Source organism: Dermacentor albipictus, chromosome 1 (assembly GCF_038994185.2).
Source record: "Dermacentor albipictus isolate Rhodes 1998 colony chromosome 1, USDA_Dalb.pri_finalv2, whole genome shotgun sequence".
Lineage (NCBI taxonomy): Eukaryota > Metazoa > Arthropoda > Arachnida > Ixodida > Ixodidae > Dermacentor > Dermacentor albipictus.
In genome coordinates, this window is record NC_091821.1 from 35970590 (window position 1) to 35984977 (window position 14388).

Genomic DNA, 14388 nt, shown 5'->3' on the forward strand with positions numbered 1-14388 from the left:
TATATGACTCACTTTTGCCTTTCTCATTTTCTTGAAACTTCCGACGGAACTCCTCCGCCGACAGCCTGTACTTTTTTAGCAGACTCGATTTCACTTTGTCGAAATCCTCTGCCTCCTCTCTATCCAAGCAAGCGACTACGTCGGCCGCCTCGCCGGGTAACAAAGTGAGCAAGCGCTGTGGCCACGTTTCCCGAGAGAACCCCTGCTTCTCGCACGTTCGCTCAAAGTTAACCAGGAACAAACCAATGTCCTCTCCAAGCTTAAACGGCCGCATTAGGTCAGTCATTTTGAACAATACTCGTTCTCCTGCACCGTGTGCCTGACTTCCATTACGAGCGCGTTCCATCTCCACCTCGAGACGCTTCATTTCCAAAGCGTGTTGACGGTCGCGCTCTTCTTTTTCTTTCTCTTTTCGTTCTTTTCGTTCAAGCTCATCTTTTTGCTCTTTAAGTTCGCGCTCCTGTCTTTTTGCAGTCTCCCTCTCCTCAATGGTCTCAAGGCATTCCGACAGCTCGTCATCCTCAGCTCCTAACTCAAGAATAGCCCTTAGCAGTTCTGGTTTTCTGAGTTTGTCTGAGACATCCAGACCCAACTCTCTTGCAAGCTCCAACAATTTCGGTTTGCGCAACGACTTCAAATCCATGGCTGCTCTGAATGCTGCTTTCTCTACTGCCTACTATTGTCTTGCCGCAACTAACCCGGCAGCAACGACAACCCCAATTACCAGCTCTGTTTCTGACACTAACAAAAGCCTGGCAAAACTCAGAAGAAGAAAGTCCCGCACTCACCAAACCTCGCAGCCAAGAATTCAGCGCAGTCGTTCCGCTGCAGGCAACCAGTCATCACACAGGGCTCGTTGCACTGCTCCCGGATGGTCGTTGTGCTGCTCAACATACAGTCAACCGCATATCTTCGCTGCTGGCCTCCGTTGTCGCGATCTCACCGCTGGCAACCAGCTGTATGAACCGCACCGATGGCACCGGCTGTTGGAATCTCAGCGCGGCCACCAGCTGTTGGAACCTCAGTGCTGACGCCCGTTATTGCAACTGGGTCGCAAGCCCCAAGGGTAGCGTTGGCCTGGCGGCCTGGGGCACACTGGAAGCATCCGAAGGTCCCAGCAAAGCATGAGGCGACTGCTAACAGAACAACTTGTTTATTCTAGCATCGCAAAGAGCGGGCGGTCAGGTCGACCGAAGTAGAGAGACGGGAGAGCACGTTACTCAACAGAAGAAATCGGAGCCTCTCTCCTGGCGTCCGGGGGCAGCTGCTCTTATACTCTTGCCGTCGCGGGCAAGAAGGAAGGTCACGAGATGACACCACGTGACAGCGAGGCACGGACGGACTGAAAGACATGTAGAGACAAGGAAGTGACGCATCAGCCGGGCCGGCGCCGTTCAGACCTCCTCGCTTCACACTGGGGGAGCTCCTCTCCCCGGCTGCCGCGCTTTGACAAGCGTGGGCACACACACACACACGCACACACAAAGACACGTGGCACTGAACATGCCGGGACGCGCTCGGCGGGGATGCGTCGCGGCCGCTCCGAACGGGCCAAAATGTCCGCCGCTTGGAACGAAGCCCCGGCGTCCGTTGAATCCGCGCCGGCTACTGCGCGCGTCATAGGCGAAACGTAACAGTCCATAATTATCCGCTAGTTTCATTCTTGACACCCTTTATGTGCGTCCTCCCTCACTCCCTCATCGTATCCATCACCGCCCCCTCCTTAAAATTATTTTCTAGTAGTCACTGTTGCACTCAACATTCACTAGGCTATGGAACGCCATGGTGGCGGCCCCTAACATTCCTATATTTCTGTTTCTGCATGAATTTCGAGGCCATTCACCTACCTGCCCTCCCACCTGTTTGTTGTGGCAGTTTCTTAGCTTCCCTGGCCCAGCACCCCCGTCCATGATATAATTTGCCGTGTGCAAATCAGCGTTCTATAGGTCTTTCTTTGTTGTCCCGTTTTTCCCCTCTCCTGTTTTCATTCTTAACAGCATGTACAGTGCTCAGCAATTGAAAGGCGATACTTGGACAGTATAGCGGCCGATGATTCTTGTGCCACCGTTGAGCACTGGGTGATCGCTGAGGGGGCCCGATTGCGTCATGATGCATCGAAATGACCCTCGTTTTTATGTGACACAAGAGTGTATCAGCTCAATGACCCCAGCGTCCAACGGTGGCACAAAAAAGTGCCGGCCGTCATGCTGTCTGAGTATCGCATTTCAGTTGCTGAACACTACAAACGAGCTTTACAGCAAGCTATTCTCAAGTTTACTAACATAATGAAAGTCAGAGACAAGGGAAAGAAGAACAACAATAAAAAAATGGAGGGGGGGGGGTGCTTAGTATGCATTTCCTAGATAAACAAGTCGCAATATTTTCGGAATGCTTTTCTTCCGCACAGTGTGGTCGACGAATCGGTCAAGTACCAAAAATTAGAAGCTCTTTGACAACAGACATGAAGGCCTGGTAGGGAGCAACAGTGCCCCCAAGTTTTATGCATGTGCTTGTCCCATCTTTATGTGGAATTTTTACCGCTCATTCCCCCCTCAGCAGTTATCGTTAACACGATCCGAAATGAGGTAGAGGCTGTAATGTTTGGGGTCGGGCATGAAATAGATGGTAGCTGGCCCATGCCATTGTCCAACTTATCCACACTGACGACGTTGTTGAAGGGAGAGACTTGTTTTCATCAAGAACGAGGAACATGAGTTTACTTATAGTATTTACATGAGAACGTTACAGTTCATCAGTCTAACATGACAGAAAGAGAATGCACACTCAGCAGCCATGCCACGGCTGCTTATAAACACTCTGTCCTCCCTAGATCCCTAGGTGAGGGAAAACGGCCGTTCAACCTGCTACCAATTCGGAGCGTTCAAAGTCATCGTAGTCGACCCGCCTTCGAGGGGGAGGGTTTACACACTCGCTTCCACACAGGTTTCACTGACTACACCAAAGGGAGAGGATTTTCGCAGACACGGGTCTTGCCCCGAGCAGGCGCCTCTTCATCTCAGTGTTAACCCTGCAGACAATGGCCGTTGTTTCTGTCCATGACTTCTAAGCCCCGCGAGACGGCCGTAATACATCTTCTCCCGGGATTTCCACCGCTTCTAACAAGCCGTCATGGCCACAGCAAATCCACTAACAATACTTGGTCTGCCGACTGCATTTAGTCATAGCGGCGCCGAGGGGTTCGCCCCTACAATATGAGTTGCCGCAGCAGGTGGGGAAGGGTTCTACGGTCGCTTCTCGGAAGTTCGCCATCTCCGCAGCTGCAGCTGGCTGGGAAAATTTTGTAGGTCGGTACCCTTGTAGGCCATTCCTAACAACTCCATTTCCTGGAAAATCTCGACTGGCCAGTGCTGATAACCACTGGGCAGGAAGAGAATGGCTGGTGGCAAGAGGGGGGGGGGGACGCCTTGGCTTGCAGCGACCAGCTGTAAAATGACACCGCCCCAAAACATCCAACAAGGACAGGCAACTGCAAAGCGAACCCCACAACACAGCTCTGCACCGAGATGACATATCTTGGATCTCACTTTAGACCCGCTAGGTTTCAAAGAAAACATAAGTGCAGGAACAACAAATGCTGCATTTCGCTATGCCAATTTATGAAGCAATTTCGTGCTGACAAATTCAGCAATCATGGAGGGAATCCTGCTAAATGAGAGGGGATCTTCTTCGCTTAATAAAATTAACACTAGTAACCCTAAAATTTTGGCGGGACCCTCAAACGCAGAATTCAAATTAGCCTGCTCAAAGCATCCGCATTGCTATGCAACTTTCCCTTCTTATATCTAACAGAAAAGTTCTACTTTTGGAGAGTGAGGCTCCATTGGAGCAAGCGGCCATTTTTGTGCGACATTTGATTGAGCCACGTCAGAGGACAGTGGTCGGTCTCGAAGATCAACTTCGCTCCGTACAGCTTAACACGACAACTTCTGGGCGGCCCAAACTAAACAAGCACATTCCTTCTCTGAAGCACTGTAGGCTTCCTCCCTTACATTTAGTTTACGGCTGGCATAGAGGATAGGATGCTCCTCGTTATCGTCGCCGACCTAAGTACCACGCCCATACCTCTGTCGCTTGCGTCGCATTGAACTATGAATTCCTTTGTGTAGTCTGGCGCGTGAAGCACAGGGCGAGAAACTAATAGCGTTTTCAAACTTTGGAAAGCGTTCTCTTTGTCCTTATCCCAGTGTACGTTACTCCGTGCTCCCTTTCAGAGGGCGTCTGTTAATGGACTTGCCAGTTGCGAGTAATTCGGAATGTACCGTTGATAGTACCCCACAAGTCCCAAAAATGAACGAAGGTCCGTTTTCGTGCGCGGCTGAGAAAATTCTCCAATCGTAGCTATTTTCAACTCAGCCGGCCGTCTCATGCCCTGACCGACAACATGGCCCAGATAAGTAACCTGAGAACAACCAAACCTACACTTTTCCGCTTTCACCGTTAAGCCGGCTTCCCTCAACCGTCAGAACACCTGTTTGAGGTGCGATACGTGTTGTTCCCAGCTGTCCGAAAAAATGGCCACATCATCAAGATAAGGCAAGGCGAACTCCTGCAAGTCTTTTAGGACAATATCCATTAATTTAGAGAAGCTAAACGGCGCGTTCTTCAGCCCGAAGCTGAGTGCGAGAGGGCGAAAAGTGCCTACAGGTGAGATGAATGCGGCATAGCAGCTGACACTTTCTGGAAGGGGAACTTGCCAGTAACACCGCACGAGATGTATAGTTGAAATGTATTTAGCAGCGCGAACTCTTTCAATTCGTTCCTCAATGTTGGGTATCGGGTACAGCTGATCCCTAGTGATGGCATTTAACTTCCTGTAGTCAACACACAGTCGAGGGTCCTTGTTAGGGGTTTCTACGAGTATTAGCGGTGACGTGTATTCACTCTCAGCGGGCTCAATAACTTCCAACTCCAGCATGCACTGTATCTCTGCCTCCATAATTTCTTTCTGTCGTGAAGACGCTGTAAGGCTTTGATCTTACAGGTTCGGTTGACGTCAGCTCTATTTCATGTGTTATTAGTTCGGTTCCACCTGGCCGATCGCTGAATCCATCAAAATATTCCCCTAACATCCCTTTTAGCTCATCTAGCTGCTCGGGTCTAAGAGCGTGCGAGCTTACCGAATGTTTTACTACTTCTAGGCTGATTTCAGAGTTGGAGGTCACCTTATACTCATTAAAGGTTGGTACTAGTGTCATCCTGCTCTTTGATAGTATAGCTAACGACTCTGCTCTGCTCTACATACGGCTTCATCGAATTGCAGTGGTATATCCTCACCTCCTTCCTGTGACTTTGCATAGTTAGTATCTGAAAGTTTGTGCAACGCTTTAACAGGCCCGTCCCAGTGAACTTCAAGCTTGTTCTTTCTTGAATGTTTGAGGATCATTACCTGGTCTCCGGCATTAAACGTACGAAGCCTCGCATTCCTGTCGTAATAGAATTTGGCGTTCTTTTGAGCTACTCCCATGTTCTTTTCGACTAGTTCTTGGCTTGCACTTAGCCGTTGTAGCAGATTTAGCACATATTCTACCACTGTTGGACTTTCTCCTCTTTCCTCCCACATCTCTCTTAACATTCTCAGTGGAGAACGGAGTGTCCTCCCATACACTAGTTCTGCTGGCGAGAACCTTGTAGCCTCATGAGGAACCGTTCGTAAAGCAAACAAAGTGGCCGGAAGGCAATTCTCCCAGTCCTCCCTGTGTTCGTAACAGAGCGCCCGCAAAACTCACTTAAGCACTGAATGCCATTTCTCTACACTATTTGACTGAGGGTGATAGACGGAACTGTGTATCAACTTTACCCTGCACTTTTGTAAGAATGTGGTAGTCGGTGCTCTGGTGAATACTGACCCTTGATCCGCCTGAATTTTGGCTGGAAACCCAACTCGTGCAAACACTGTCAAAAGTGCGTCTACTACTTCGGTGGAGCTGAGCTCTTTCAGGGGGATTGCTTCTGGAAACTTTGTAGCTGTACACAGCATGGTAAACAAGTACCTGTAACCCGAATTTGTCTTTGGTAGAGGCCCTACCGTGTCTATCACAAGTCGTCTGAAAGGTTGTTATTAAGGGCCCTACCTTTAGTGGAGCTTTCCATGTTTCTCCTGGTTTACCCGAGCGCTGGAAGGCATCGCATGATCTTACAAAGTTTTCTATGTCTTTGAAACAGCCAGGCCAGTAGTATTCCATAAACAATCTTTCCTTCGATTTGTTTATGCCTAGGTGGCCAGACCAGCCATTTCCATGACAGAGACTCAAAGGTCCTCCCTGTACTTAGTACGTGCCACTAACTGATCTAGAATCCTACTCTTTCGGTCTCTGTAGTGCCGATACAACAATCCTCCTCTCTCGTATTGTCACGTTGCGCCTAGCAATGCCTTCTTTAGCTGTGTGATGTAGTTTAGGTAAGCTGTCATCCTTCCTTTGCTCTGCTGCCAGTGAATCTCTGTCCATACATAAGAGCTGATCAAAGTTCTTTGAGGCCGGTGATAGTAACGACCCTGTCTCGCTTGCGATTGCGTCAGCTGGCTCTTCCTGCAGGCATGAACTTTGACACCCTAGTGACCCACTCTCATTGAGCTCGTCAGCTGGCAGTGTTTCCTCAACCATATTTCCATCCCTCGAGCCTAGCTCGGATTTGGTTACTGAAGTTGCCTCTTTTGCTACTTCCGCTGGAGCAGCCTTTGCATTTTCAGCCAAAAGTGATGCAATTTTACGAGCTTGGCCTCGCGTCAACGCCTGTACTATGCCCTCTCCCAGTTTAAGCCCTTTGTCATGCAGTAACTGATCCGACTGATTCGAAAAAATGTAAGGGTACTGCAGCGACAAGAATTTGGAAACTGCAGCTTCCATCACGAGCTCCCCGAACGGTCCACTAATTTTGACTTTGGCCATGGGCGGACACACGCTGTGTCCTTCTACAACCTGTTTGATCCATGCTACTTCTCCAGTGAAGTCATCTACCGTCACGTAAGACGGATGGACAATGTCCATCGTGGCGGCACTGTCTCACAGCACCCTGCATGGTTTGCCATTAACTTGCAGGTCGTGAAGATATGGGCTTAAAAGTTCCATATTCTTGTCTTTTTCATCCACGTAGGAGAAAACTACGCTGGGCTTCCCACAGTTTACAGCGATATGTCCCAGTTTGTGGCCCTTATAGCAGCGGATTGGTCTGAAAGATTTGAACTTTCTTTTCTGCTCTTTTTGTACGGTTTCCCCATTTGATTTCACCTCACTCTTTTCGGAGGGCTTTTCCTCCACGTCTACAGGCTCCGGTCATCTAGTCTGCGAACCCTTTTTGAACGGAAATGGTTTCCGCGGTCGTTTTCGACTGTCCCAATTTCCATCCTCGGCGTTCAGCTTTCTACGCGTTGAGTACTCTTCGGCTAATTCAGCCGCCCTTTCCACAGTGTTTACATTTCCTCTGTCTGGCACCCACAGCTTCACAGATTGAGGGATGCTTTTGTAAAGCTGCTCTAGACACATGCATTTGACAATCGTGTCTCGGCTCTCGTACGCTTCCGCGCTTTTCAGCCATTCGACTAGGTTGGCCTTTAAGCTATATGCAAACTCTGAATATCCCTCGCTATCCTTCTTGCCTGTGCTTCTAAACCTCTGCCAAAAAGCTTTGGCTGAAAGGCGGTACTTTTTGAAAAGACTAGCCTTAACCTTTGCATAATCATATGCATACTGCACATCAAGTCTGGCGATTACTTCTGCAGCCTTAAACGGCAACATAGGCAATAACCGCTGTGGCCATGTACTCGGACCAAAGTTCATCTTCTCACAAGTCCTTTCAAAATTTCTTACGAACAATCCTATCTCGTTCCCGACCTCAAATGGCTTTAGCAGCCTGTCCATGTGGTAATTCTGCCTCACTTGATCATCCTAGAGCCCCTTCACTTCCTTGAGATAATTCCAAACGTTTGCTTTCAAGTTCAAGTTGCATTTTCCTTAACTCGCCATCTTTCTCGCGTTCCTCTCTCTCTCTGTCCCGTTCTTCTCTTTCCCGTTCTTCTCTTTTCCTACCCGCCGTGGTTGCTCAGTGGCTATGGTGTTGGGCTGCTGAGCACGAGGTCGCGGGATCGAATCCCGGCCACGGCGGCCGCATTTCGATGGGGGCGAAATGCGAAAACACCCGTGTGCTTAGATTTAGGTGCACGTTAAAGAACCCCAGGTGGTCAAAATTTCCGGAGTCCTCCACTACGGCGTGCCTCATAATCAGAAAGTGGTTTTGGCACGTAAAACCTCAAATATTATTCTCTTTTCCTGAAAGGTTGTAATACAATTTCAATGTCTTCCTCACTGGTCTGTTCGGAAATTAGCTGCAATAATTCCGATTTTAGCATTTCCTTGGGTACATCTAGGCCCAGTCCCTTACCAACAATCAACAATTTGTCTCTCAGCAGTGTCCTTAACTCCATGATTGCTGCTTTACTGCCTTGATCCTGCACGCTAAACCTACCTAGGAAAACACAACCTAGCTAACAATCAAGAATCCAGCTTCCCTACTGTTCTAAACAGAACAACCACAAAATGAAGTGTAGAGAGTCAAAGCAAGAACCAAGCACTCACCGCAGACACAGCACCACGTCGCAAAGTCCGTCTCACCGCTGTCAGCCAGTTGTAATGTTTGGGGGTCTGGCATGAAATAGGTGGTAGCTGGCCCATGCCGTCGTCCACCTCATCCACACCGAGGACGTTGTTGAAGGGAAGAATTTGTTCTTGTTGAAGGGAAGGATTTGTTCTCATCGAGAATGAGGAATATGGGATTTATTTACAGTATCTACATGAGAACGTTACAGTTCATCAGTCTAGCATGACAGAAAGAGAATGCACACTCAGCAGCCATGCCACGGCTGCTTATAAACACTCTGTCCTCCCTAGATCCCTAGGTGAGGGAAAACGGCTGTTCAACCTGCTACCAATTCGGAGCGTTCAAAGTCATCGTAGCCGACCATCTTCGAGGGGGAGGGTTTACACACTCGCTTCCGCACAGGTTTCACTGACTACACCAAGGTGAGAGGATTTTTGCAGACACGGGTCTTGCCCCGAGCAGGCGCCTCTTCATCTCAGTGTTAACCCTGTAGACAATGGCCGCCGTGTCTGTCCATGACTTCTAAGCCCCGTGAGACAGCCGCAAGACTTCTCCCAGGATTTCCACCGCTTCTAACAAGCCGTGACGGCGACGGCGAATCTACTAACAATACTAGGTCTGCCAACCCCATTTAGTCATAGCAGTGCCGAGGGGGTGTTGATGTGGCACATCGTCGCCCCTACAATACGAGTCACCACAGCTTGTGAGGAAGGATTGCACAGGAGCTCGGGAGCTCGCCACCTCCGCAGCTGCAGCTGGGTGGTAAAATTTTGTAGGTCGGTACCCTTGCAGGCCGTTCGTAACAAGGCGCACTATGAGTGGGGCCACAATGTTCTCTGCATGGGAGAGGGGATCGCCCCCATGACACCCCTTCCCTCCTTTTGACCACCACTAGCCTTCGCCTTGCTTTCACATTCGGGCTTTTCCTTTCATCCATGTTGCTCTTCTGGAGTGCATCTCCTGTTCTGTCTGTACTTTCTGTTCCATGGAGAAGGAGGAAGAAGGGAGGAGGGTTCGTCAGAAAATTTTGGGTAAGGGGGGTTTCGACCCCCTTAGCCATGCCAATGCTCTAGGCTGATTGCTGGTTCACAATTTTCTGCAGACTTGGTCCCACATGACCTTGTCCTGGTCTTGCTAGCAATAAATATCTTGTCAAGTGGAAGAATTATAATTGCACTCTGTGCATACTGGACATTTCAGCAAAGAATGACAAACTCTCGTGGACATTGCAGTAGCTTATAAAAGCAGTTTAGGGCAGCATATTGAAGGCAGCAGCCATCAGGAATTATGTTAAATTGTAAATAACAAAATTTTAATTCTATTGGGCACATATGCTTGTCGAATTGAAGCTAGCCAGGTGCTCAAAACATGTAACTCTCTTAGTCCCGAGGATGGTGCTACTCGAGTTTATAGGCCCGAAGTACATGGTGAAATTCATTCCACACGTTCTCTCCAAAAGCCTTACTCATGCACTTTGTGACAATACTACACAGCGCACCAGTTTATTTCACTGCTCATTTTGCTGGTGGATATCCCCAAATTGCTGATTTGGGGTAAAGGTCCACCGTGGCATTTTCTGTTGACCTAGTGAAGTAGTGGCAATCTATTCTCCTTAGATCTTTCCAAATTTGTGTAGGTGTAGAAGCACCGCCATGTTCTTCTCGCTGAACTTTGAAGCATACTGAGCCGAATGGTGGTACATCTACATATAAAGAAACAATTCTGCATTGAACGTAGCTAGTGTCACGTCACTCACTGGAGCTTTACAAATTTTGGCGGCTTATTGGATATGTGCCTTGAGCAGTGCCAGAATTCAATTCGTAAGTTACCACAAGGTAATTAATTAACCTATTAAATGCAGCTGAGCTTGAATATAATGAATTTGGATTATAACAAAGTTGGTCTAAAATATTTCTCACCAATATCACCTTGTAACAAATAAAGAATATGATGAAGATATTTTCGTGTCGAACACAACCTTATAAGATGCCTCGACTGTACTACCGGACATCCACTGCCGTGAGTAGTGCATTGGTGAAAAAAACTTCACTCTTTAGTAGGTATTTTGGAACCTCAGATAAATCGATTTTGCAACAGGATGACAAAACTTGAGACTTCAATGACACAGTATGCAGTTTGAGACTACAGTCAAGTGCCTCTTCAACAAACGTCTCTACAACAAAATGACCTGTATAATAAGGAATAATTCTGTCCCGGTTCTGTGTTGAGCTGTGTGGTGCGCGACCTTTACAACGAAGTGAGCTGTCTACTGAATGATTCTGGGACGTCCAAGCACTTCGTTATAAAGACGTTCGACCTTACTCTGAGAAACTAATTATTTTCTCAGAAATTTGATATTTGACTCATGACCTTTTATATTTTTCAGAAGCAAACCACAGGAAAACACCACTGTCAAGCAAAAGCAAGGCTGGCATAAAATTGGCCAATTTTCATTCCTTTCATAGCAGTGCCACATCCACTTAGAGCAACTCGAATTGATACTTAATTAACATGTGCACGACAACCAAGGATAGAATGTCCTTGCTCTTCCGTTGTACAGTCACGCACAAATTGTAAATAAGCACTTGTAGCAGCCTATTACTTAAGATATTTAATAAAGAAATTTAATTGTCTGAGTGCCAAGATTCCTTTTTTTGCTGTGTTGTGAGTCATGATACGTTCTATTTAGAAGGCATGCACTTGAGTTGTGCACTTGAGTAAAATGAAAATATTGTGCTCCTGTAACCAGGAATTGATCATAACAAAGCAATTACATTGAGATGTAGTATATTGGCTCAATCAAAAGGTAGAACTGAAGGAGGGGGCAGCAGTGAGAGGAAGGAAATAAAAGGAAATGGTAACATGTCTACCTCTCATGGCTTGTTTGGCAGTCAGTGCAGTAATCATAAGGCGTGGTCTGCATAGAAAAGGAATTTGATGCAATGCACCACCACATAATAATTACACCAATGTTCCATGCACTGTAGATGGCAAACTCCAGTTTGGTAGCGTTCCTAGTACTGCTGCAAAAGATTGGTAGTGTTTACTATCCAAACTGTGACTGTAATAAATAGCAATGTTTAATAATTCTTGATAAAAATATTGCTATTAAAAGATGGCTGGGGAACTGGTTAGCTTATGGATAGGAAACAAAAAATAAACTCGAGTGAAACGAATTACAGTAGACCCTATTTGAATGAATGAATGAATTGTGGGGTTTTACATGCCAAAACCACGATTTGATTATGAGGCATGCCGTGGGGGTTCCGTATTAATTTTGGCCACCAAGGGATCTTTAACGTGCCCCCAATGCACAAGACACGGGCGTTTTTGCAATTCGCCCCCATCTAAATGTGGCCGCTGTGGCCAGGATTTAAACCCACAACCTCGTGCATAGCAGTCCAACACCATAGCTGCTAAGCCACCACAGTGGGTGACCCTAGTTGAGATAAGCGTGAGGGCACTTTGGTAATAAGTTATGCCTAATGGTACTATAGAAACAACCAGAAAATCTTTAGCTTACCGGAGAATTCTGTCTGAAACAGAGTTCCAGTGATTTACTACCTCGGGCCATTTTGGAGCAGCCAGACGTGTTTCGGAGCAGTAAAATGGGCTTTCAGGGCAGGTTAATGAAAGAAATCACAAAAATGAATGCGTGGAGCTGTTTTAGTGGGCAAGCCATGTGAGAGCAATATGTGGTCGCTGGTCCATAAGCTCAATTGAAACATTAAAAATGAGACCACCGCTTCACCACCGTCCTCACTACGGACAACGATGAAGCAGTGGTGTCCAAAAATGTGCTTTAAAAAATTCACCAATGATTATGATACTCCCTAATGCAAAATTTGAGCGCAACTCTATGCGTGTTTTCATTTCGCTATATATTGGCTGGTGCGGACACGTTGCAAATGGAGCGAAGTGTGGGGCAACTGCCTTGCTAATCGGGAGATTGTGAGAGGCAGCATGTGGGCACAATTCACAGCAGCTGCCGCAGGCCGACGTCAGCTCATGCAGCGCTTTGTTTTCACACTGACTACGCATGCCACTTTGGCACCATCTTGTAGCCGTCATCGCCGCAAAGTCCTTCTTGCGCACCACTATTCTTGTATCACGCTTTTGCCATACCCTCCTCCTACGATTTCCTCCAGCCTCACGCTCTCTTCGCTATCGCATAGTTTCCTACAGTATACTAGAGGGAACTCTGGCGCTGCACTCGTTGAGCCACCATGGGAATCATGGGAAGCACATGGATTTGTCTGATCTTCGTGCTTGTGGATTTAGACGTTCTTGTGGATTTGTTTATTACGCTTTATATGCCTTCGTTCTTGTAAATTTCAGAGCAATTTATACACTTCGAAGTGCAGAAGACACTGCAAACATGCACAATCTCTACTAATTGCAACGATTGAGCTTGTTGAGGTGGCCAAATTGAAGTGCGCCAAGCGTCTCAAGGTACTGGCTTGCCCGTGATAAATTCATATGGCGTTTCATATCGCTTGTCGATGCATGCGTCCGTGGTGTAATGGTTTCAATATCGGGCCTAAGTGCTAGATGACCTGCGTTTGAATCCTGCCATCGGACAATTTTTATGATGTTTCTCTAATCACTTAATATGCAGTACATTGTTGAAAACAAAGAGTTTACAAAGTCACGAAGCTGTTTGAAGCTAGAAGGACGAAGTTTGGGCAAATCCATGTGCTTCCCCTAATTCCCATGCTGGCTGAACCTGCAGCTCCAGTGGACACTAGCGCCAGAGTCCCCCCTAGTAATTAATGTATGGAACTCTATGCACTATCTCCCGCTGCGCTTCGCGTTCGCCTTCGTCTTTCGCTGTGCTCGTTCGCTCGGTTAAGAGGGACATCGCCAACGCTTGCCGCAGGTAAAGGCGTGCACATAGTCCGACGTAGCGTAAAGGCGCGCGCACACTCTGCGTCACGCTGGCGAGAGCAACAACTTCAATAGTTCGACGCACTGGCGCAGCCAACGTAACCGGACGCGGCCAACGCGATCCCCCGGCCTCGAGCTGCACCACTGGAAAAGCTGGCGCCACCGTCGGCGTGACGTGCTAGGAGGGATCACGTGGACATAGCGGCCGCGTCGGCTGCTTCGGGAGCGCCGAAGCGAGCTGAAAACGAGTTTAAATTCCCTCGTACGCTGCGGTCCTCATTTAGCGGCGAAATTTTCCCGCTTCGAGTGTCTCCTTTACAACGCTTGAAAGCATTACAATAGGTACTGGCTGCCTTTGAAGGCGCGCGCTACATGGTAGGCTACTGCTCGGTGCCGCAGGGCCGAACGCACGTAACGGAGGCCGGTGTCAGCCTCATTCACACGTAGCCGCAGGACAAGAAGCTGCGTGAAGCTTGGCTCGCGAAACATAAAACCGGCAAACAGTCATCAGCTACAACTCGGGTATGCAGCAAGCACAGACGCGAGGAAGATTTCTGTTACGGCGCCCGGTCTCCGATGTTCTGAAAACGCGCACCGAGACGCTCGCCCGAGTCCGCTGCCCGACTAATGTCATGACGGTTTGGCCTATAAACTTGTCGATGCTATAGATACTGGCAAGTTGAGTGGAGTGAAAAGGCAACGGTAAGAAGCACATTTAAAAAAAGCATAGCATGTGGTCATGTTTGTGTTATGAATTAATGCACTGGATTAGAAAAAAAGGAGCAGCGGGAAATGGCATGCCGAGAACACCGATAAACATACAGTGCGACGCAACTCGAGAAATAATATTGAAAGGTCAAAGAATTTAGAAGAAAGAAAAGATTGAAT

At 47.8% G+C, this 14388-nt stretch overlaps 1 protein-coding gene across 2 annotated transcripts in view; it reads left to right on the forward strand.

Annotated features, from left to right (window-relative positions):
* The window catches only part of PIG-K (Phosphatidylinositol glycan anchor biosynthesis class K), a 47954-nt gene extending 36705 nt beyond the window's left edge, over window positions 1-11249 (forward strand). For both annotated transcript variants that reach the window (XM_065430711.1, XM_065430710.1), the window contains exon 9: window positions 11000-11249. Coding sequence is in view for 1 of the 2 variants with exons in the window: in XM_065430710.1 (XP_065286782.1) it covers window positions 11000-11078 (79 nt within the window). In the remaining variant the exon portion in view is untranslated. The remainder of the gene's footprint in view (window positions 1-10999) is intronic.
* The last annotated feature ends 3139 nt before the right edge of the window (window positions 11250-14388 follow it).